At 43.3% G+C, this 26,129-nt stretch overlaps 1 protein-coding gene across 2 annotated transcripts in view; it reads right to left on the bottom strand.

The window, feature by feature from the left end:
- Window positions 1-25,541, bottom strand: part of LOC146796270 (protein Wnt-3a) — a 258,547-nt gene extending 233,006 nt beyond the window's left edge. The window contains exon 1 of one of the 2 annotated variants that reach the window (XM_085628762.1): window positions 25,088-25,541. In XM_085628762.1, the coding sequence (XP_085484888.1) occupies window positions 25,088-25,188 (101 nt within the window). In that variant the 5' untranslated portion in view covers window positions 25,189-25,541. Of the gene's footprint in view, window positions 1-22,798; window positions 22,872-25,087 lie in introns of those variants that run through there. The other variant, XM_085628763.1, reaches the window with a different exon arrangement.
- Between the last annotated feature and the right edge of the window lie 588 nt (window positions 25,542-26,129).

Genomic DNA, 26,129 nt, shown 5'->3' with positions numbered 1-26,129 from the left:
TCTCTCCCTTTCACTCTCTCTCTCCCTTTCTTTCTCTCTCTCTATCCTTTGATGAGCGCATGACACACCTTATCTTGAATTTTGTCTTGCAGGCTCTGACTTACATATTGTCCAGAGAAGACCCGCCATGACTCTTCGGAATAGTTTTTTTGAGTTAAATTTGAATAAAATATTTTGTTTGGAAATTCAAAGATGAATGAATGATTCTCCTATTTCTGACCACACATGAATGCTAATTGTTGTAATTGTGCGACATCAGGCGAATTGTTTTGTTCATGATTTTGTAAAGTTTGTATAACATATCTTTGTCCGAGGGAGGTGCCTGGGGTAGTTGGCGGGCCTGGGTGTGGTGGCGGTGGGTGTTGTGGCCCTCTTGTGGCTCCAAGCTGCATGATCAGTACCTCCATGGCATCTGTTGTTCTTCAGGTGTGGCGCTGGGCTGGGCTCGCTTTTATGGTGCAGGTTGGCGTCCGACTTAACACCAGGAAAGAGCAGGTGTTAAATCCCTGCTGCTAACGTGCCTTATTGCCTGTTTTGGGATCTTATCGCCGATCTGGCTGGTTGTTGAGAAAATTGCAAAGTGGTGTTATCGTGGCTTTTTGAACATTAACGTCTACTCTGCATCGCATCAGCATTAGTCGCTGGTGTCAACCGTGGCAATGTTTTTTGCAGCTGCTATCTCAGGAAAACTGGCGATATCGCCACTTTGGCTGCGATAAAGTGCTGCTAACTCTGCGATAAGTCCTTGAGAATATGCCCCATAGAGTTGGGTATAAGGCTACATGAATTGTCTTCACCCAAATGCTTAATTACCAAATTGCGTATTAGTATTTTTTTTTTTATATTTAAATTTTTTATTGAGCAGAGCAGATGGGCAGTTAATACAATATACAATAATCAATGATCGGGAGTAGAGAAAACAGTTTTAAGAGCAACAAACGAAGTCTGGTAAAATCCTTTGATCAAATAACATTAACAGGAAACAAAAAAAACAATGTTCCGATTACCATAATTTCTAAAGTGCAAACAGTGCTACATGTTAAAATTTAGCAGGGTTGACCAGTAGCTTGCATTATTGTTGTTGTTGGATTTTGCCTCCCAATACAGATCGTATTCATTAAAAGAATAAACAAAAAACCCTGCTACATTACAATACCATCGTATCTCAGCTTAAATATATATAACAAGAAAGTGTTGAGTGCTATTATTAATACCGTCCTAGTTTCAAAAGTGCTAACAGTGCTAAATACTAAAATATTGCAGGGTTGACCAGCATTATTGTTATTGTTTACCTTTTGCCCCCTAATATAGATCGTATTCCTTGATTGAGGAAACACTCTACCTAGGCAAAGAGCCCTGCAGCATTAAAGTGCAATCGTGACTATCCTTAAGTATATAACAATAAAGTGCCGAGTGCTAAAGTGCTAAATAACGGTCATGGACTGCTAGCTATTGGAGAATTTCCAAACATTAGTAAACTTTTTCGTAGCCCCAACTCTTTTGGCGAAGGCCTCTTCAAACCTTCTTGTCCTTTGCATTTTGTTCACCCATTTTGAATAAGATGGTACATCCTCGGACCTCCAATTTTGGAGGATTAGGGAACGAGATACTAGGGAACAAATCACTGTGTATGTCTCTTCGGCTTTAGTCAAGTCAGACCTTTTTTTGGAGATGCCAAAGAGAGCCACCTCAGCTTCGGGGTCAAGGGTCCTGTTAATGGCCTGGCTTATTGATGAAAAGATCCTACGCCAAAATATTTAAAGTTTCGGACATGTAAAAAATATATGGAGCCAATCGCCCCCGCCTCGAATCTGGCAACGAAAACATTTATTTTCCACTTCCAGGAAACGTTTGTTAAGAGCTTAGGGGTGAAATAGACCAACCACTGAGATGAAAAGGCCATCCTTTTAAAATTGGCTGCTCTAAGGGCCTTACTTCCTATCTGAGCAATCTCCTCCCACTCCTGCCCCGACAAAGAACAATTAGTTTCTCGGGTTATTTTGGCCAGAGCTTCTTCAACCAGGGGGGACTCTTCACTCTTTCTCAGTAAGGTATACAAGTAAACCACCCCTTCAATTTGGCTTTATATAGGGCGTTAGCTTGGACTGAAGGTGTCCCACCTGACAACAATCTGGAGATATTCCAAAAACCCCGGTTTTAATCGATTATTGGATTTATCTAAGACCTATTGATGAGTTTCCGTGAGGTAAGGAAAAGATCCAATTCTCTTAGACCACAGTCCTTCCATCTTTTGAGCCTGCTAGAATGGATTTGAAGCCCGAAGATTTTACACTCCTCTAATTTCAGATAATAAAAGCCAGCAAACTCGGCTTGTTTAAAAAAGGACTGTAGTCTATCGGAGAAATCCCGGACAGTCTTGTATAAAAAAACATATCTAGCAGACCATTGGGTTCCAATAAACATGCTGACAAATCCAAAATCGCTGCCATATAATAAGTGATAATATTTGGTAGCGCTAACCCCCCTTGAGCGATTCCCAACTGTAATATAGGCAGCCTAACCCTGGAAGCTTTCCTATTACATACAAATTCCCTGATCATTGACTCAATCTCTTTGAAGTACTGGGAATTAGTCTTAAGCGGTACATTTATAAAACGAAAAATCAATAAGGGAAGACTAGACATTTTAATGAGTGCTACTCGGCCAATCAGAGTCAATGGCAGAAGAGTTCACTTGTCGAGCAAGATTTTAATTTCATTACGCATCGCCAAATAGTTCAAACTAAATAATTGTTCAAATTGATTGGAGACGTAAATACCTAAGTATCTAATAGGTTCTGCCTTTAGGGCTTGGGATTTTAAGTTTAAGGGTAAAAAATTACAATCCACATTCAGTGTTAAAACCTTAGTTTTATTTTGGTTTATTTTATACTCACCAATCAATTCAAATTGACTGAATTCGTGTAGAGCCTGATCAAGATTTAATTTGTCAGGTCGCAGATATAAAATGATATCGTCAGCGAATAATTTTATTTTTGCCATTCCTTCTATTGGGGGTTTAATTTCAGGGTTTCCACGAATTCTTATAGCTAGAGGTTCGATAAAAAAGGTGAACAGGATGGGGGACATCGGACAGCCTTGTCTGGTGCCCCGGTTGATATTTATTGCTCCTATGGTATTGGCATTTACTACCACCCGGGCTTGTGCACCTTGATAGATGCTGTTCAGCATATTGGTTATCTGGACAGGGATGCCAAATTTTTGCATACGACAAAAAAGTGCATCCCAGTTTACAAGGTCGAACGCCTTTTCGGCGTCGACCATTGTGACTAGAGTTGGAGTTTTGTTATTTGTAGCAAAATCAAGGGCCTGGATTAAAAACCCAGTATTAGTGGACATTGACCTCCCTGCCTGGACCTGGACTGATCGGGTTGGATTAAAGCCTGGGCAATCGGGGAAAAGCGTTGAGCCCATATTTTCATTAAAATCTTAAAATCGGCGTTAAGGAGGCTAATCGGCCTGTAAGAATTAACTAACCCTGGGCCTAACACTACGCTTCGCCCACGTAGTGTACGTAGCGCTGCCTGCTTTGCAGTTTTTGAAGTAGGCGAAGCAGGCAGCGCTACGCACACGCCAGGGCGAAGCGTAGCTGCCTGCCGCCCGCCACCCGCCTCCCGCCGCACCTTCCTTTTAAATCATACCCGCATGTAAAATAAATAAAAATTAAAGAGACTTACCTGAAGCGCGGCGTCTCCGGGGCTCCCTCTTCCTCATTTCCAACTTCTTCTGACAAATGCGCATGCGCGGACGCCCGCGCATGCGCATTTCTCGCAAGAAATGCGCATGCGCGGGCGTCCGCGCATGCGCATTTGTCAGAAGAAGTTGGAAATGAGGAAGAGGGAGCGCCGGAGACGCCGCGCTTCAGGTAAGTCTCTTTAATTTTTATTTATTTTACATGCGGGTATGATTTAAAAGGAGGGCGGGCGGGAGGCGGGTGGCACGTAGTGGGGCTACGCGGAGCGCGTAGTGTGCGTAGATTTGGGCACACTACATGCTGCTTCACGTAGCCCCACTACGCCCACTACGCCCACCCTTAGAATTAACATTATTATGGTTCTTCCCTTTTTTGACAAAACTAATGATGATAGACTCCTTAAAGCTAGGAGGAACAGTACCTCTCAGTCTAACTACATTAAATAATTTCGCCAAAAAGGGAGTCAGTTCTTTGGAAAAGATTTTTTTAAATTCAATTGGGAGCCCATCTGCTTCACAGGCCTTCGCCCCTGCAATTGATTTCACCGTATCTAAGATTTCTGCGACCAAAATATCGCGCTCAAGTTGTTCAGCTAACGGGCCAGGCAAGACTGGAAGGTTTACTTCATCGAAATATTTGTGAATATGGCCCAACCCTACCTCATATTTTGTAGAGTAAAGCTGTGAGTAGTGTTACATAAAAACTAGAGCTATATCGTCTTTATTTTTTGTAATATTTTGGGTCTTTGGATCAATGATTTCTGATATCCAGGCTTTCTCCTGTTTAGTATTTGTTTGTCCTGCAAAAAAAATTCCCACCATTTGACTCTTCTCATAAACTTGTTGTTGGAAAGTTTTGGAGCTATTAATTTCTTCAATTAAAAAAAACTCTTTTAATGCAAACGTTGCCCTTTCTAGCTGAGTCGCAAAGCCTCCACTCCCCTAGGGCTAAGTATCTCTAGAGCTCATTGCATTATCTACTGCTTGTTGGAGTTGGTTAATCTCATCCCGCCTTTTTCTCCACTGAGCGGCTGAGCGCGCGATCATCTGCCCTCGAATGGCTGCCTTAAACCCGCCCCAGACTGGAAACATTTCTGCTGTATCTTCATGTATACTAAACAACTCCAATATCCACTTTTTAGTTTTAACTACCCAGTGAGGGTCTTGCAGGAGGGGACGATCCATCTGCCATCTGGATTGAGTCTTCCCGCCACCTTCAATTTCCAACTCCATTGTCACAAGGGACTGATCTGAAAATGGGTTGGCCCCTATTGCAATGCCTATAGACTTTATATATCATGATATTAGGAAGAAATCGATCCGGGAGGCCACGTGGAATTGATTGGAATAGTAGGTAAATTTAGCAACAGTAGGGTTAGATTGGTGCCATGGGTCAACCAGTAGATGCTCCTGCCTTAAGGCCTCCAGCACTTTCTTTGTTTGGGGTTTCAGAGTTCTTTTTTATTTGTATTCGAGGTATCTTTTTTAAGCTCTGGAATAAAGTTGAAGTTTCCACCCATAATTATTTTTCCCGGGGCCCCCCTAAGTATCTGACTAATCTTTAATAGGGCTGTGGTATCATCGACTGTCTGACCATAGCAGTTTATAAAATTTAAGATCATCCCATTTAATTTGGCCTTGACCCATAACCACCGCCCCAAGGGATCTCTGCGAATTTGACCAAATTCCTAAGGAAGACTGCGGCAGAAATACATAGCAACTCCTCTTTTGGCCAGCCCAGCCGAAGCAAAGAAAACATGTGAAAAAAATCTGGGAAGATATAGCTTAGGAAGATTAGTTTTTAAATGAGTTTCCTGAAAGAATACTACCTGGGGCGAGAAAGACACTAGCCACCTAATTAAAGCTCCATATTTTGATTTGTTTAATATCCCATTAACATTGATTGAGATGGTACGGCACGAGCTAGTCATTTTTGCCATAGTTCCAATTGAATACAAAATCAACAAAAAAACACACAAAGAGAAATACTTAAACATTCCCATTTTCTTAAAAGCCTTTACTTTAATGCCCCTGCTCCTGCTCTTTTTACTGCTATACTCTTTAGGAGCCCCTCCCCTACCCCAACCCACCCCTTTGGAGAGGTAAACCACCACCACACTAACCCCCTCTTGCCCCCCCCCGCTACTTTTGAGGGTGCCATGAATCTGCACCCAGAGTAACCCCCCCCTGGCAAAGGTGTATCTTAAACAACCTGGCTAAAGAAAAATGAAAAGTAAAAAATAAACCATTAATAAGTCCATTTGTTCATTATGAACCCAAAATATCCTTGAGAAGATCCTGTGCCTCTTCTAAGTTAGAAAACATGTGAAATTTCCCCCTTACAAGAACACGCAGTTTCGACTGTTGGGCTATTGACGCCTGCGCGCCTTGAGCTTTGAACAAAAAAAAGCAGTTTAACCAACTCTTTGCGCCTGCGGGCGGCTGCTGCTGACATATCAGGGAAAATTCTGCAGTTGGAAGTTTCATTGACCGGAAATTGCCTTTGTTGTATGGCTTTAGCCAAGATCTTCTCCTTTATGTGGTAGTCTGCAAAGTTAACTAGGATAGTACGCGGGCCGCTCAAATTTGGTAAGGGATGAAAAGGAACTCTGTGGGCCCTGGTAATTGTAAGGTCCCCACTAAACTCCGGGAGAACTTTTTCCTTAATGAAGGCTTCCACCCATTGCGGCGCCTGGGTGCCTTCACTTCTCTCGGGGACTCCCACTATGCGCAAGTTGAACGGCGCGAGTAGTTTTCCAACTCCTCGAGCTTGTTTTCTAGCGTACTCCTGTCTTTAGTAACTTCGCATACTTTAGTAAGCAATCCGCTCATCTGGTCCTCCAACTGAGAGATCCTTGACTCTGCTTCCTGGATTTTAACTGGGAGACAGGCCACTGCGTCTTCAATCTTTCCTAAGTGGAGATGAAGGGAAGCAATTTCGTTTTCCTGTGACCTCTTCATTTCTCTTATTTGGTCAAGAATAAGATTGAGCAGGGTCTTAATATCCACCTGTTTGGTGGAGACTGCTTCGGATAAATCATCTGTTGGAGTTTCTGCGGATTCAGTGTCTGATTCTAACGCTGGAAATTGTGAAGTATTTGGCTCTTTCTGATCCTTCTGACTGTGACCCGGTTGTATGACATTTGAGGCATTTGGCTTCTGTGTCGAGATCTTTTGCTGATCTTGCTGTGTCCAGTGTCCTGGGGAAAGTACCAGGGTATTAGCAGTCGCGGTCTGGGTCAGAACCAGCTGAGTGCTCAGTGGCAGCGAGCTGTCTGCAGAGGGCGAAGGGGCAAGATTCAGAGAGTTGAGAGTCAATTCTTGTGCCGTTGGGGTTGGCGCTAAAGTATTCTGGACGGATGGAGGCACTGAAGAGGCGAAAGGCGAGGATGATGAAATATCCACTGTCTGAGGCAAAGGTGTATTAGGCTGGGGAGGGACTGTCTGAAATGACTTTTTCCCAGAGAGGGGAAACTCCTTAACACTCCTCCTTACTACTTTCTGCAGTTGACATATTATCCATCTTTGTCTTACAAAAGTCACCAATCTCCAGTGTGGATACCGTTGGAGAGGTTCTGGCTTCCTGGCATATTCCGGTGGGCTCCTCCGCCGGCTCATCATCTAATCTCTCATAGCTAGAATTAGGGTCAGGGCAGTTTCCCAAAGGTCCTGCTCTGCCAGCCCCTGAAGACAACGCCTGTGCCTGTGCCTGTGCCTGTGCCTGTGCCAGGCGGGGTTTAGCCTTTAGGCCAGTCGCGGAATCAACTTTAGTAGCCAGATTGTTCTGCTTGTTATGTCTCCCCATATTCATCCAGTACAAACGGAGGAGTACAAGACGATATTACAGTAGCCCCACTTGGACCACTTAAAGCTTCTCACCCTTCTTATGTTAGTAGTTAGTTGTTAGTTGGGGACTGAATGTATCCTGTGCTTTCTCCACTGATTAGGCTGAGTGTCAACTACCGCTGTTTTCAGAAAAGTCTCTCTTTTTTTTTTTTTAAATCCTTCTCAATCTGAATGTGTAGTTTTTCGGCTTAATATCACCAACCCCTCGCTTCCTCACCTCCCAGCCTCCTCACCTCTCTTTTCTTCCATCCACCGTCTTCTACTCCGGCCCGCCTGATCGAAGGTCTGGAGCAGGTTTTTACCTTGCTCTTGTTGCAGTAAACTTGTCCCCTGTAGTTTGCCACCAGGTCGGAGTCCGGTGCGTCCATCACCGCTGTTTTATTGTTTACTGCGGTTTTTACCATGAATCGGCCCCTGCCAAGATGTTCAATATTGGGTCCTTTTTAGTCCTTTCTGCCGCGAAATACCATTTATGCAGTGATCTGCTCAGCCGCACCAAGGACGCCAAAACTGCCGTGTTGCAGCGCCATTGCCGATGAAGGAGGTGTGGTCACCTACGGCTAAACGGAGGTGTGGTTCTCCGTCATAGCCCAGTCCCCCGCTGGAGACGACATTCATGCATCTGTGGGCTTTTAGTATTGAAGAAGGAAAGACTTTTTCAATGATTGAAAAAAAAAGATTTGTTTTTTACTGTTTTTAGGACACATAAGTTATATTTTTACGCTAGGAGAGAAACATTTTAATATGCATATTGTAGGTAAAATGTTTCTTTCCAATACAGTAACAGTGTGATGAATACATTTCCATGTGGAATATTCAGGCACAAATATTTGACAATGGATATTGATGAAAGTGGCACTTTATAATGGAGGAAAATTCAAACATTTGTTTTGAAAAAATATCAGACCACTTGCCATTGCGAAAACGCCAAATCAGTTTGAATTTCTCTGGGATATATGCATATTGTTTTACCAAATCCAATTAAAAAGCAAAAAAGTACCAATCAAAGGGAATGTTCTAAAACAAATAACAAGAAATGCGTTAAATTCGACAATATTAAAAAAGTAAGGTCATTTGAGTGAGTTACTGTGACCTCTGAGCCGTTTGTATCAAGGTTTTGGTTGCTAAAAGTTGCCAATACTCTATCCAGACCTTTTTCTAGTTATTACACAAGTTTATAAAACAAAGTTCATGTAGGTCTCCAAATATCCACCAAAATGTGTGAATTTCTTTTCTCTATTTGCATTGACTGGTGTCAATTTCTTGACACAAAGCTGTGATAGATTTTTCTTTTTTTAATCTTTCATTTTTATTGGTCTTTCCCATTTAATGGATATTGATGAAAAGGATTTGCATTCCGTCATTTCTTACTAGCTGTAAAGATATTTTTGTAAATACTCTTGGATTCTGTAAAACTACGCAAATATCAAATTAGCAGATTGGCAAATGTTTAATTGCAAAGGGCATAACAGGTCCCTTTGTGAAATCTGGATCTCAGTTTGATAATGATATCAATAGTTAACAAATGCCTTTAATCGGTGTAATGTAGTGTTTCAATATCATAAGAAAAAAACTTTTAAATGTGTGCCTATTTGCCTTTTTCATTCTTAATAGAGTATAGGGATATAGGGATATCCAATAGTGTGGCAATCATATTAACATAAAATCATTTTAAAGGGTTACTCATCGAAAGAACTTTATAACAAATAAAGGTTTGGGGGGATCGAGTGGCATTGTCACGTGCAATGACCTGTATAAGTAGATGTAAGCCTTTTGCCTGCATTATTTCAAAACTATTCTGGCAGCTTTTATTTTATACATAGGACCAGAGATTAGAAAAACACAAAGTGGATAAGTGATCTGCAAAAAACAACACATGGAAATCATGATCACCGAAAAGAAGAGAGCTACTGGTAGCCAATTTCAATATACCCTGTATTAGATAATGTATTGGTCCTGGAAAAGGTCCTGAGCAATGTTATGACGTATACCACCAGCAGACACACAATACTGTTAGATGCAGCTGATGAGGTCGAGCTGCTAAAGGAATGAGTCAACAGGGCAAAGAAATTGCATATGCCTTCTAGAAAAAAAGAGTGTAAGCAATGAATCAGAACAGAAGAGGAAATGCATATGACAATAATACCAACAACAACAATAATAATAATAACAACGATAATGATAATAATACTAATAATAATAGTAATCGTGATAACAATACTAACACTAATACTACAAATAATAATAATAATAATAAAATAATAATAATAAAATAGAAATAAAAAGTATTATTAGAACTACCAGTAGTAGTATTTGTATTATTGTTATTGCTATTTGTATTGCTTTCATTCTTTTATTATTATTATTATTATTATTATTATTATTATTATTGTTAGTAGCAGTTATAATAGTAGTATTAGGAATCTTTGTAGTATTTGGATTGGTATTAGTATGAGCATGAGCATTAGTATGAGAAGAAGAAGAATTCTATTTCAATTATGAAAAACAATATTCAAATTGACCAGGTTATAGTTTGCTTGCAAATTTCTGGATGAAAACAACAGTGCATATTGTGTGATTTAGAAAATAGGTTAAAGAAAAATAATGAGGATTTATTTGGTTTCCCAGAAAACACAAAGACAGGTATGTAAGATTTCCAAAAAGATTTCAAAGCTTCAAAGCTTACTCTATTAGTGCAGAAATTCCCTACCAGTGATCTTCTCACATTGTATGTAATGCATGTCCGTCATTAAGGAGGTACAGTTGAAGTTGTGAAATTAGTTATATTTCCTCAATGCTGTAATGTTCTCTTAATTATTGGGTCTTGCTATGTTATGTTATGTTTTGTTATGCTATGCTGTGCTATCCCATGTTATGTTATGCCATGCTATGCTACATTACATTACGTTACATTAAGTTATGTTATGTCATTGTTAGACATAACATCCCTGTTGTGGTTTCCCCCTAACTTTTTGCCTTCAGACCTCCTGTTTTGCTGACTTTCGTTTTGCTGGACTTAGGACTCTCAACATCTTACCACTGCTAACCAGTGTTAAAGTGCTTGTGCTCTCTGCTCAAAACAAGGTAACATTAACTTATACCCAATTAGCATATTTAATTTACTTATAAGTCTCTAGTAAAGTGCACTACATGTGCTCAGGGCATGTAAATGAAATGCTACTAATGGCCTGCAGCTCTGATTGTGCCACCGACTTAAGTAGCCCTTTAAATATGTCTCCATTTTGCCATTGCAGAGCCTTTGTGTGCAGCTTTAACCTGCTATATCGACCTGGCAAAATGAACCTTTTACTAGGCCCAAACTTCCATTCTTATTACATACTAGCCACCCCTAGGGTAAGCCCTGGACAGCCCAGAGGGCAGGGTGCAATGTATTTAAAAAGTAGGACATGTACTTTTACGTTTTGCATTTCCTGGTAACTAAAAAGTCTTACATTTGTTTTTCCCTACTGTGAGGCCTATCTCTCCCATAAAATAACATTGGAGTTTCATTATTACATTTTATAAGTGTAATTTCCAAATGGGAAGAGCTAACTGGTTTATTTTTTGTTGATTCCGGAATCCTAATTTAAAATCCTACCTTGTGGTGAAGTTGGATTTTAAACTACACTTCTGAAAATGCCACTTTTAGAAAGTTGCCATTTTCTTGGCTTAGCCATTTGATGCCTGCAGCCTGTCTCTTGTCACATGACTGGGTGTAGTTGACAGTTAGGCTTTTTGTATTCCTCCTAGACAAACACACACAATGGGACATTAGGTGTGACTGGATGGGTCATCACTGGCAGGATGGGAGGGAGAAGTTGGGTCCAGCCTCACTTACACCTGAATCGGTGACATTCTGTCCACACAAAGAGCTGCATAACCCCTGTAGTTATTCTGGAGACAGGGCAGGGAAGTCTGGGCATCTGCGCACTTCAAAGGCATGCCTTCAGAAGCTTCTCCTCACTTCAAAGGCACAACAGTGTATAGAAGAAGTACCTTAGACACCACCACTTCAGTACACTTCTGAACCTGTGGATACTCTGCCAGGAAGAAGGACTGCAGTGCTGCTGAAGGACTGCCACTCTGCTAGACTGCACTTTGCTTGACTCCTGCTTTGCTGTGCGGACCTGCTGCCTTCCTGCCTGGGTGAGAAGGACTGGACCTGGATTTCTTGAAACCAGAATCCAGTGTGACTCCAAGGGTTAGTTGGCTGGCCTCCTGATCTGAAGCGTCAGGGGCATAAAAGGCTTCCAACAACCTTGCATCGGCACTGTGACTCTGCCATCTGTGAATACACCCTGCCACGTGATGCCACTCCAGCTCTGGACCCTTGGATGTGGGTTTAAGGTACTTTACCAGCCTCTGTGGATCCAGTGGAACTGATGCATCTCCTCTTCTGCGTAGCACAACCACAAGCAGAACCTACACATCTCTGCTGCTGTGTGGATTGGACAGGTCGCAAGACCTGCAATTCCACCGTGACCTGTAATGCCTTCAGAGCCACAACTGTGCGACAAAGCCTCAGTACAGGCCCTCACATCCCTCGTTGACGGCAGCATCAATGACAGGCTCTGAATCTCAGCATTGCCGTGACTGCATGCCTCATCCTCGACGCCAGACTTCGCATCTCAACCCACGTGATCCCCAACGACGAAGCAGGCCCTCACATCGCAGCCTCTCCACATCTCGCAACTGACTCATCGCTTTGGCTATGCAATGCATCTTTGACACGGAGCCTTGCAATGCTCCAAAAACCAGGATTTAAGATATTTTGTTCAGTGGGCCTAACTGGGTCCCTGTGGCTGGCCCGCACTCCAATGCAGTTGATCTGAACTTGTGAGTTTGTCCCGGTTGGGCGCGACCAGATATTCACAGTTGCGGCTTTGCGCTTTTTGGTGCTCTTTTTACCTAAAACTTTACAAGTCAATATATCCGGTTCTACTAATTGGATTTTTGTTGATTTGGTCTCGTTTTATTTATTAAATCAAGTTCTATTTTTTTAAGCTGGTGTGGGATTCTTTTTGTGTGGTGTTTTCACTGTTTTACTGTTTGAAGTGTTGCACAAATACTTTACACATTGCCTCTAAACTAAGCCTGACTTCTCTGTGCCAAGGTACCAGGGGGTTAAGCTCAGGTGAGTTTGGGGTTTGCTTGTGCCATACCCAGGCTAGGAATGTGGTTGCTGCTTGACCAGGGCTTACACCCCAGTCAACCAATAACCCAATGTCTAACAGTTATATTATGTTATGATATGATAAGTATTCTTGTACTGAGTAGCCCCACCGGGCCTAGCTAAACCTAGGATATAGTGGGACTACTCGAAAAGCAAAGCCTTCAGCTTCTTGTGGATTCAAGAAGTGAGGAGGAGGCTCTTATGTGTAACAGGAGGTCGTTCTATGCCTTACGAGTGATGTAGTAGAAGACTCGACCACCGGATCTGGTTCTCCATATGCGTGGGATGTATAAGTAGGGTCCAGACGAGTGGGGGTATATGGAAGGTTTGTGAAAGCAGATGAGATTGTTGAGGTATGCTGGGCCAATGTTATGTAGTGTCTTGCTACTGTGGATGAGGAGTATAAATTGTGATGATTTTTGTATGGGGAGCTAGTTGAGCTCCTTCCAGTGTGGCATGAATTTGAGGGAGATTCTGGCTTCCAAGGTCCGAATGGTCTAAGGTCTTCTGGTGAGTTTTGTATTGCATTACAGCATATAGAAAGCACTTTGACACAATTTATGAACGTTCCTTATATGTTGCACTTAGTTTCATGAATATAAATGCATTTCAATAGCTATACTATATGGGTTGGATTAAAAAGGAGCAAAGGAAAGGGGGTGGAGTATTTGCTGTATCCAGTATATAAGGATAGAATGGGGTGCAGTTTTTATAGGGTGCGGTACACATCTCCTATTTCAATTTCTATCTGTAGAATGAGGAATTATATGAAAATGTATTCTGCTATTAATTTTGCAGTTATCAGAATGTGCTGCATGATTTTCTTCAAGTGCATTCGGCATGTTTGATCTACAGACCTACAGAACGTCATCAGAGACAAAAATTGTGAATTTGCGGTGCACATGGCAAACCTCGAAACTCCGATTGAACTTTATGCAACCCTCCCTTTTCCAGGTAATCATCATTGCCTAATCCAACACTATTTGGCATATATGTTGCAGATGCTATCGGTAGATAATTTATAGAAAGCCTAGGGGGAACTTTTTTTCGTGACTACACCCTCAGAACATGGGATGGCTGGACCTCTGGCAACACAGAGCTGTGAGGCTTGGATGCTGGATAGCTCCTTCCCAGAAATCACTATCTTTGTCTACAGAAGGTACTTGGGAGTACTGGTCCTTTTAGAAAGATTAGGGTGTCCTACCACATAAAAAAATTGAAATCTGGCCATGTGAACTATATTAGAAGATCCAGATTTTGTTACAAAACATATACCGTGGACTAGACACTGGTAAATATTGCCTGAAAGATATTGGTAAGCGGAGTGGGATGAGGAAGAAAAATCACCTTCTGCTGACCTAAGTGAAAAATTAGTTGTTTGGCCCACCTGCACTCCATCCATGCTTTGGTAGACATGAACCAAGGGGTAGAGAAGAAGTGTGGTGTTGGCCTCCCATGCCTCATCTCCGGAAGTCTGTAGGTTCCACAGACCCTACTGGTACCCCCTGCAGTTACCTCCGTAATAAATCAAGAACACGAAACAAATGAGAGCCTAAATATGGGCAGTGTTTGCCTTGTCTTTTCCGGCTCTGTAATACCAAAATAGAGAAAAGCCACAGGACTGGCTCTTTTTCTCTGGGTACGCCCCCATACAAATGTGGTCTGCAGGCAGGGACGTAAACATGCTGAAATTATTCTTGCGCCTAATTGCAAAGGTTTAACGTTTTCTCCGGTATAAACAACAGGTTTCCACCTGTGGTAACCAATATGTACCACACCACACTACATAAGGAACACAGAATCATTGTTATTTTAATTATTGTTAGATTCACTGGTCTGTTAAGGGGTTTCGAGGGCTGTGGAAATAAAATTATAACTCAAGTCATATCTACCTTCATTACCTCTGCATGGCAAATCAGATATAGTGTGACATTAATGATGTTACCATACAGCAGACTTTAAACAGGACACTTTTGATCAAAGTAAGTAAACACTGTGATAAACGAGAGCATGATTGGAACTAGATGGCATATTACAATGGCAAGCCCCAAAATGTCCTTAAAGTATGTTGACAGGTATTTCTGATTAGCTGCTAATGCTTATGAAATGTATCTAAACAGAATGAATGACCAATTCAGTGTCTGTGGGACAGTCAAGCTCCTATAACTGATTTGAAAAGGAAGCTCGCTCAGGGGCTTAAGCCAGCAGTGGTACTGATCAATCTCTTTTTTCATGGAAGAATCAGATTGAGGCTTGATGGGCTATAAAAAAAAAGTCCTGCTGCTGAAGGACACAACCCTACTCAGGGTCAGACTAGAAACCAGAATCAGCCCTGGAAAAAATGTTCACACCACCTGAACATTGTAGAATACCATGCCTAGAATGGTGTAATTTGGCCTTGGATGGATTATGAGTCATTTCCAAAGCAGATGATACCCAGCTCATCCTCTCGCTATGAGAAGACCCCTTAAACACTAGAGCCAACTCCCACAGATGTATGCTGAACAGCCCTGACTGGGTCAAGGACAATTGTCTCAAGCTCAACATGAACAAGATGAAAATCCTCATCTTTGGGAACACTTCGCCATTAAATGATGCATGGTGGTCTGCTGAACTTGGCCAATCCCCTCCCCCGACAGGCAATGCCCGCACCTTTTACATCATCTTGGACAGCAAGCAATCTATGAAGAAACATGTAAACGATATCTCATCAGCCTCCTTCCACATCCTACGCATGTTCTGCAATATCTTTAGGTGGATCCCAGCCAACTCCAGAAGGACAGTCACACAGGCCCTCATCACCAGCAGGCTGGTGGGAATCACCGTGTGCCTCCTGAAGTGACTTCAGACGATACAAACCTCAGCGGAAAAACACATCCTCGACTTCCCTAGATGGACCCACATCCCACCCCACCTCAAGAGGCTACACTGGCTCCCGATCCAGAAGAGATACCAGTTCAAGATGTTGACCCACGCTCACAGGGCCCTGCACAACAAAGGACCAGCATACATCAACAAACACATGAACTTCCTCCAACTGACCAGACACCTATGACCCGCCTCCCTCTTCCTCGCAGACATTCCCCAAATCTGCCAAGGCAACAGCGGAGGACACTCCTTCTCACACCTAGCAGCCAAAGCTTGGAACGTCCTTACCCTGCACCTCAGAAACACCTTATCAATTCAGCAATTCATGAAGGGACTTAAGACCTGGCTGTTTAGATGAACAAATCATCAAGAAGCAGTTAGCAACTCCAGCATCTTGAGACTCTCACGGGTGATTTGCCACACTTTACAAACCCTTGATTGATTGATGGAAGGCCATCCAGCTTCAAAAGCACCCCTATAGCCTTCAGCCTACCAGAGAAATGCCAGAGTGGGAGAATTACATGCTCAGTCCTACCAATATTTCCTCTGAAATTCGCTTCCTTTATCCATTCGCTTCCAGGACAACATTACTGCATTCCAGAATTCCTTGAAGATGCAACTATTTTGGCAACACAGTGCTTAATTTAAGAAGGTGGTTCCAGTTGCTGAGCACTGCCACTCAATTTTAGGGGTTGAGACTTGTCATCATCAGACTTTGACCCACAGCATAAGAGAGAAAGGTAACAAATAGAAAGAGAAAAAGGAAGAGAAAGAAATGAAAACAGTCACAGATGGAAAAAGCAGGGTGGAAAATGGGTCTGCAAAAATCAAGATAAAACGAGAAGAAGTGTATGGTGGTGAAGGAAAATGCTGCAATGGAAACAAGAGTAGGTAGCCTTCTTGCTCAGCAATCCTTGCAATTGGCATCATTGTTGGCAAATTCTTAAGAAAAATGTTGGGCCCATGCTCTCCTTTTTGTACTGATAAGATGCTGATGGCAAGCAATTGGCTGCATCACAATGCATTTTGACTGTATGAAGTGTTCCATTGCCTTTTGTGTGCTATTCTTCATCCATAAATAGTATCTTTGCAGATATGCAACATGAATGTATTTCCAGTGTTGAGTGTAGGAAGGAGTCATGACGTACAAGAGGCTAAGCATTCATTGAATCGTGAGGCCCCTGTCCTCCGTCCACAGTGGTAATACATAGCATCGTATAACTGTGTATCTGCATATATGGTTTATGCTGTGGAATATATTCATGCGCACTTGCATTTTAACAAAAAGGTATTTAATACAAACCAGAATGCAAGTGTTTTAATTTGGGCAGTATGGTAAAATCACACTGAAGAGAACTTGTGACTAATAGAAGAGTTGCTTCTCTGTGTAAAATAATTGTTCCATGCAATCTGTGAGGAGGTAAAAGGTGTTTTCCAATGTTTATTGTGCATTACTGTGGTAATAAATCTCAGTTTGAACTTTACACTGGAGTAATACATGTGTGCTTGTGTGTTTATTAGTAGGTTTGCTCTAAATAACATTTTAATGTGACACATTTATTTTTACTGCCGTGGCATATATTTTGGTATTGGTAATTGTGTAGTGCTGAACACCATGGTTATTGCGTCCTATCTCCTTCTCTATCCGAGCACCCTTTCCTGCAGACATTGGAAGCCCACCACTCGTACTGGAGGAATAACCTCTTGATGGTGTTTGTTGTTTCTTGATATGGGGTTGTATTTGTATAGTCGATTGTATGTACAACCTTATGTTTCAAAATGGTTTGCGTCATTCATTTAGTGGAAATGCCATCGATCTGGAAACATATTTGTGGTGTTTTATGTTATTTGTTGGGCATGACATAGGACTTTCCATTTTTATCTGGATTGGGGAGACCAATTGTCCATTAATTCGCCGCAGGGTAGCGGTCTCAAGCAACTTTTGATTACAAGTGGATGACATCCTCTGCAGAAATGAGGTGACTTGTGCAAAACCATGGATAGCGAAGATCAACGAGAGGGGGGGGGGAGAGAGAAAAGAGATAGAGAGAGAAATAAAGAAAGAAAGAGAGAGAGAGAGAGAGAGAGAGAGAGAGAGAGAGAGAGAGAGAGAGAGAGAGAGAGACGGACTATTGGATAATTTGGAAAGGATTGTTTAAAATGGCTGAAATATATTGAAAGCCAAGAGAACTCTCGGAGGCCGAAGTGTCAATATGATTTTATGTAATCTGGCGGGCTGCTATTACAGACTTATTAGTGCCTGCCCTGCGTGCAGGTGTGCGCTCGTGTACACGCATAAGTGCCAGTGTGCACACAATAAGAAGGGCGTGCCAGCTGGGCGTACACACTCTCAACTTCTAATGGCACGGACGGTTGTGTTGCAACCTTAATGTCAGCCAGTCTAAAAATGGCAGATGAAATTGCATTATTTACATATCGCTTACTCCCTCTGACGAGGCGTTTAAGTCTTGATAACATCTATCATGTATGCATGCATTCGCTGCTGTATATAGGAGCGCTTGCGCACACAAAAAACACGCACCAGCCTTGCGCATCACATGCACGTATCTAGGGGAATACTTATATAGCCCCTTTATGACTCACATAGATTTAAATCGTCAGGTCAGTCTCAAATTCCCAAGGAGGAAAATTCAGTGGGCAGCGCTTGCCTAAAGGAACGGAGAATTACCCAATTGTGAGCGCCTGACAGGTTTATAACCAGTGAGCGTTTGACATTCATGCTTGAAAAAAAGGCTTACAGGGCTCTTCCAGGAGGTAGAAAATCGCTCCTGTCTGAGAAATTTTGCACCAATTGTCTTCCTAGAGTCGTTTGGCATTTTACCATTACCAACAATGTTGACACTTAAATGAAATAAAGGTGATAAAACTCACACTGTGGCATTGTTTAAGTTAAAACAAGATGTATTTTACAAGTCTATAGCTGTCAAGTTTCCCAGGTCTGTGTGTGACTAGCAGCTTGAGTCTACTTTTTTTCCTGGTATTCTGGGACCTTAAATTCTGTTTTTTATGATGAAATCAACAAAATTACATGTCTAAGAATGCACAGAAAAAAAATCAATGGAATGGAGCAGTTAGTCATTCTTTGACCTAGGAATGTTGTATGTAATGTAAGGGGTGTGGTATCTTGTCTTGGTATTAATTTAATGTAGGGTTTGTGGTCTTGGTGTTATGTTGCTAACTTCGAAGCTGGGCAGACTATTATCCTATTCTAGATTTATCTTTTTACCACAATTGTACAATTCTGAGCAGACCGTCTTGGCTAGGCAACATTTCGTACAGGAAACGGTTCCATTGTGTAATGCATTAAAGCTCCAATGAACATTTCAAGTCGCTGTGCTATATACATTTTTCCCGTAAATTTGCCTTACTCCCGAAAATTCAGGAGCAAGTCACACTACTGTACAGATTTACAAAAATGTGTGAAGCACAGGGCTACATGAAAATCAGCAGTGCTGTGTTTACCTAAGGGAAAGGCCACTAGAATTATGCGGCAGAGGAGCAGCAAATAATGTGACAGGGTTGACTAAATTATGTGGCAAGAAAAGGCAAATTATGCAGCTTAATAAGGCACTTTTTATTGCATTATTTCATTATTTTGCCATTTTTACTCATGGCAATACTGCCTGGGCAAAGATTTCACCACATGAGTACCAGATACGGATATAAGCAGCAGAAAGTTAACCAGTTGACCTTTGTGAAAAGCATTGCACTCCGTGCGAACGTGTCGTGACCTTTTTAAGTAACGTTTTATAGGTTTGTGTTAGGAACAATATTTGGGGGTTAAAATATGGAGTTCACGCAGCAGATGGATTATGTGGCAAGAGCGGAAAATCCATAATTACTCGAAAAAAAAGCCATGGCCGCAGAATTGCATAATGCCAGTGGCCCTGCCTTGGGGTAAAATTGCAGCACCATATTTACCGAGAGTTGCCCGCTAATGATGACATCATTCATGTTCACCCAGACAAAACGCTATTTCTGCAGCGTGGTGCCAAGGCAATCTAAACCTGAGGGGCACCCTCCCGTGCATATTTATATGCGCAGGCAAGTGCCTATGGTTCTATCCAATGGTATGTTATTTATTCACAGGCATTAGGTGTAATAACTCGTGCAGATTTCTTTTTGCCTATTGTTTGACTCTGCTTTCAACTAGTGCAGGCATTCCATACAAAGCTAGGTCATTCCACTTAAGTCGATCTAGGCTCGTGTGGAATCTTAGGGCGTTTGCAGAGTTTACGCAACTTAACATCCACTTTGCATATATTAACAGGTGCTTGGTTCCAGGTGAGCCGAAGCAGTTTTGTGGAGTGTTTGTGTCGACTTTTCAACACTACACAAAACTTTTTTTCTGCAAAAGTTGATTGACACCGCCATTTGCACCACTTTGTACCACAAAGTGTCTCACCCGTGCAAAGGGACCGAGACTGGAGTAACACAAAACTACTCACAGAATATGCTGTGGGACTCAAACTGCAGGAAGCTAAACAGCGGAAGGTAACCTCTTTTACTAATATGCAGTGTGATTTCAGAGCCCCTCCCCGCCCCCTTACAAAAAATGTTTCCTCCATGAAAGTGTGTTGGGGCTGGAGACAGGGAACTGGGGCGACATTTAGGGGGAGCTACGATCTGCGTCTGTCCCAAGTAAAGAATGCAGGCCCTGGTTTCTAATTATAAGATGTGTCATTCCTGTGAATAAAAAAATGCTCTTTAATTAGGCAGGGCCAGGTGTTCACCTGCTTGTCTTATCAAGACCGCATTTGCATTTTATTACCTGCTCTTTTCTCACATGAAGTCACAACCCAGCGACATTCCCGGCATAGCTCTCCTGGCGACAACACCCTCAGGGCGCGAGCCATTCCCCAAGACCCCGTAATTTCCCTTTTAAATGGCTCCTCGAAATCGGCGCATTTTTCCAACCAGGCCCTTGTTTCGTTAAACTTAGTAAGAAAACCTTGCTGGTGAGGAAAGCTCTGTGGGTTGGTGCGTCTGCTGCTGAAATTGGAACCGGATTTTCGCTCATTTGACAGACAGGAGCATTAGAACGATCAGGTTGAGTAAATACAGCATATGTTGGGTATAGTGCTACGAAGCGACAACACTGCGCCGGCGACAACACTGCGCCGACAAGTGCAACTGAACAGTGGATATTTTCATAAACTCCTGGATTAGGAGGAAATAATGACCAGACCCCATAGTGCAAGATGAAACGAAGCCAAAGTGATAAGTGCCCGCCGAAATAAATGAAGTTTACAGGACTTATACGCACTTTAAAGATGCTGCTTTGTTTTGTCTATATTATGTTGAAGCTAAACACTGTAATACTATAAAATATCTTTTAAAATTATATATCGAATCACCGCGTTTAATTGTCTTCCGGAAATAAACATTCTGCTTTTAGAACCTCTCTGAGCTCCTTTGCAGGGCCCGCTCAACGCAAGGAGTCCTCCGTTGGAAAGGACGTGTTGTAGTTTGTTACTCCAGTTAAGAACACGAATGTCTCTCACATATACATGGTCGCTTCTACTAAAGGCTCCACTCACGCGGGTCCATCTCTGATACACTTTTCTTCCTCTCCCTGAGTGGTCAGCTCTCTGTAACCTGCCCTGGTGACTGCAGACGCCCTCGCTGACAATCATTCTTGCTGAACTGGGGTACGAAGGGCAGACCTCTGAGGGCAGCCTATTCAACGAGGCATCGCACGTGGCCTGGTGCACACATGATATGTCTCCGAGCTGTGGACTTTCTGTGTCCAAAGACAATTGCTGGTGCATCCACCGCACAGCGCCTGGAAACGACTTTCCACGACAAAGTGATGTAGGCGCCCTCTCCCACCAATGTTCGTCTTACTGTTTGATTTTTCTGACATTAGTGGTTGAGTCTCTGGGGTAGCCATGGCAATACTCAATAAAGAAATATGACGTTGTTGTTGTTGTATCATAGTGCTTCGAGGTTGTTGTGAGGGGTGTAGTAGCGCTATGTATCTGTTTTGCAGGTGCTTCGCAGAGATATAGTACTTTTGTATTACAGTGGGGCCCCTTCGTGGCCTTCTCACTGCCTGGTGGGAGACCCCGGTTGCGGCAAACTCAGCGATGTCTTTAGTGCGGTTCTGATCTGAATAGCGCTTCGACTACCCGCCCAAGGAGGCGAGTGTAAATGCACCTATGTTGCTAGTTTACGGACTTTAAGGTCTCTCGGGGAAACCATAGCGTCGAAAGCGACCTTCTGTGGCTTCAAAGGGTACAATACGCAAATAACACACCCGTGTCCCCCAAATATTATAGAACAGGAGCTGGCAACTGTAATTGGTTGTAGTTTAATATATTTTTATGGTAACTTGCGTGTCAACCGATATGAGGTATACCGGCTTTATAAGCTTCTTCAGTGAGAGATATTACCTTCGTGTTGCAACAGCCTAGCTGTGTCACGCCACATGCTCTATCCTAAACTCTGCGCATCAGTTACCGTCCACATATATGCTCGATTTAATATCAACATTGTATAGAATTTTACTTCGATGCGTGGCCGACAAAACTGCATTGACAATTCAACAACCTGAAGTATCTAAAGTGACATGTAGCGCTTTACAAAACTCCGTAATTCACACACCCACAAATACATAATCAAACAAATAAATAAAATTACATGGGAAGTGGACACCAACAGCATTTTGCTATGCATTAATACCTGGAGTAAACGGACAGCTGTGGGGTGGGGGGGTCGGTGCTACGCAATGAGATTCTAGAACGTTCGTGAGCGTATGACATTGCAAGGCTGCACGTTTCCTTGCTGGGGAACGCTCAACCACGCACGCGGGGCACGTTCTCAGCAATTTAAGGCTCTCCCTGAGCAGGTGCGAGCAGCTCGCGCAGGGCTGTGATTTCCTTGGTATTCTCAGACCGGGAGTCGTGGCTGGGACACGACACTACTCTAGAATAAACAGAGGAATCAGTGGAAATGCGCACTCCTGTGAGGCACAGGGTGGGGTGCTTTGGTGCAGATTATACACGCAGAGTCTCGGCTGTGAGGGGGCGCGAGCTTCGCCAGACTCCGTGTGAGAAACATAGATATTATACTGAGCGCGCGCCGGGGTCCTTCTGGGATCTCCTCCCGGTGGCGCGGCCCTCGTTAGAGACAGACACGGCTCCCTCTGCGCTGGGGGCTCCTGCCACCCACTTACCAGCCCCAGCAATTATCTCTGTATCTACTTGCGCGGCCCAGCACCGCTGGCTTCCCGGCTCTGTGGGGAAGGCTGCATACCTGGCTCTTAAAGGGACCGTACGCCCCAGAGCGAGCTCGCACAACCTGCTCCTGAGGGGGCGGCGGTCTGTGCGAGCTCTGGTGAGACGGGGTCAGGCTGTGTGTGACGTGACATGGACATATCAACCTTGTCTGGCTGTCGATCGTAGGCAGCCGCATCCATCCACCCACCCACCCATCCATCCATCAGTTTATTTCTCTCATAGGAGGAAATGTAACTGGAGTGACTGACAAAGATAAAAGTTATACATTGGATAGATACATGTTTGGACAGATGAAGGAAAAGGCACACACATATAGAGCAGCAGACAGTTACGAGACAGAAAGACAGGCCAAACGACGGTATACAAACCGATAGAAGAAAGTTACATAGATAGCTAGATCGATGAATAGGGAGGCGACAGATAGATTGATAGACTGTAAAACGGGAAGAACATCAGGCAGCGGAAGAGATTCCTAGCTGATCCTCTAGACCAGTCACCACGCACACACTTTACTTTTCACATCCCTCCTAAACACGACAGCAACTAGACCCTTGCATCTGTTAACGCCATCCTTCAATTGCTAAACCAGACAACTGCAGGTGAAACCCCCATAACAATGTCTGTGAATGTAACCACCTGCACATCTAGAGCAAAACAAACGAGTTATAATCCTTGCAGCGACAGCGCCTTCTAAATATGTTGCAAGGCGCGCTGGACGGTGCCCCACAATAATACCGGGGGTATCTGCGAAGGTATAGCTGCTTCTTGCACGCGTATGTGCACTGGGAAGCCTTCGATGGCCTAAATATGCCAGGAAGACAATGTCCCGCGCAGGATCGTCATTTCGAAGGAGCACCAGCGCAGTATAATATTATACTTAATATGGGTGCATAGAAATGTTATAAGTAAACAATCCCGAAATTAACTTCACAGCTAACAGGGACCACTGTCTGGAGTAGGGCCAGCCTCCCCCATACTGCCTTCAAACAATATTGGACACGACATGTTTTGGAGACAGTTCCCCTTTGCGAGTACCAATAACAAACAAGCAAACAGGAAAACAGCAACACGCAAACGAGCACACAATAGAACGATGCAAGCAGTTCAGGCAAAACCAATCCTTCAAAAAAAAATGCATCTGAACCTTCTGGTGTGCGCGAAAGAATGCTAGGGATTTAGGCTTGAGGTAATCAAGGCGGAAAGAGCTGTTCAGTGAGTTGTTATCTGTTTTTTGTTTTTTAAACCATGCGCGTAAGTAAACGCAAAACAACGAGAAGCAAACCTTATGGCAAATTCATTGAGCTTCCTAAGAAACAATCATGTAGCAACAATCGCCAAATAAGGGGAGGAAGGAGAAAAGAAAGAAACTGCAAGAAGGAAGGAAAATAAAAGAGCGTAACGAAAAAAAGACGAAAATAAGAAATAATTCATATAGTGTGGAGTGTGAGGACAGACACATTGTTCTCCGCTTTGAGCACCTTTAAATACCCGTCGTTCGTTTTCCTGTTCATTTTAAACAAATGTGTTCTGGCGAAAAAAGTGACTAGGGTTCTTCCCAACATACCCCTGAACGTCTATTCCGGTGCAGCTACTAGAAGCAGAATATAGCCACTACATCCGCATCGGGTGCAAAACTGCGCCATCCTTTCTTACATTTTTAACACGTGCGTTTTCCTACAATTTCAAAAAGAACTCCCGATAAATCTCTCCACGACCCTAGTGAGCGGTATTTAGTTGTGTGGGGCGCTCGGAGGCACCCAGCGGCCGCGGCCCCGCTGACCTGTGCCTGATTTAAAACTGTGTTCAGTGTTTTACCCCCGCGTGAGACGCGTCCCGCAGCCGGGCAGGCTCCTGCCCTCCGCCGGCAGACCAGATAACAAAGCCCCTCGGGGAGAGAGTGTCATCTTTATCAATATCTCTTGAATTCAATCGCTGCCTTTTGTCCCATGCTGGGGAGGAGGATCAAAGTGGCCAGAAGCCACCTGATCCCTTTTCTACAGTAAAACACGGCGGATCAGGTAACAAGACAACGTTGAGCCTGCAGTGCGCTTACAAAAGAAGGAAACGGGACCTGTTTGTTATTTAAAAGGGTGAAAGTGACAGCGGTGCGCATCTTCCATCGGACAAGTGGCACAAGCCAGCAGAAAGAAAAAACACGTGCGAAACAACTAAACAGCCTGGAAAACAAAATCAATTAGAACAGCTTATAAAATAAATCCACTTACCACCAGATTGGGTAACTTGTCAGAACTTGGGTCAGCCCACACAGAAACAGCGTACATCCAAAAAAGCCCATCTCAAGAGAGTTTTTAAAACAGCAAAACATGTAAAAGTGACGTCTTGAAAATGTAAAAAAAATGAAAAAAAAGTATTCGCCAGTACAAGAGCCCAGACAGGTAAGGTTTTCTCTTCCTTGAGGTTGTTTCTGTCTTCCCGTCTCTTTGAAACCTCAGAGGTTACTCGACTCCCAGCCCGGTGCACTGAAGTGCGCGCAGGGGAGGTGAATTACACACACACACACACACAGACAGGCACAGCGCACACACAAACTTTGCAGGCGCGCTGGGAGAGACCCAATCAAGGCCGATTGCCACAGGGGAGAAAACCTCTGCTGCTCCTGCCTGCTCTGTCAATCAGGCCAGGCGAGGCAGCAATGAACCGCATGCAATTTGCAAGCGAGGAGATGGTTTTAATAGGCATTAAGGAAGGGCAGGTTGGCCCACAAGCGGCGGCGGCAGGGAGAGGCAAAATGCTCCTTTAAGGAAGAGGGGGTGGGTGGGTGGGAGCCGGGGTGATTTAAAGGGGTTTAAATAGACAAGGGGGACCCCTGTGGTGTGGGTAACTATAACAACCTGCCTGGACTCCACTGTCTGCTTAGAGGCGCTGCCGATATGACTATAATATATCCATCGATTTCTTCTTGGGGTGGGGGGGGGGGGGTGTTGGGGGGGGGGAGTGGTTCCACAAACTGATTGCTTCATGGTTAGATATACCCTAGATTGAAATTCTTGCATTGTAAATATGGCTACTGAAACATATTGTTAGCTCTGTACACAGAGTCTGTGTCCTACCGCACATGAACTCGATTCCAGCTTGTTTTTCTTACTCTCCCGGTCAGAGTGTGTAAACTATGATTACTTATTCAATTCGTCATTTTTATGTGTGTTTTTAAATTCATCCACTTTCCCCGTCGTCTGTACAAGAATGCCTGGTCTTGAAAAATATGTAAATAGTTGTTTCAGTCAAAAACAGGTACGTTAGTAGCTG

Source organism: Triturus cristatus, chromosome 10 (genome assembly GCF_964204655.1).
Source record: "Triturus cristatus chromosome 10, aTriCri1.1, whole genome shotgun sequence".
NCBI classification, from domain to species: domain Eukaryota; kingdom Metazoa; phylum Chordata; class Amphibia; order Caudata; family Salamandridae; genus Triturus; species Triturus cristatus.
The sequence above is the reverse complement of the archived record's forward strand: the minus strand, read 5'-3'. Positions and strand labels throughout refer to the sequence as shown.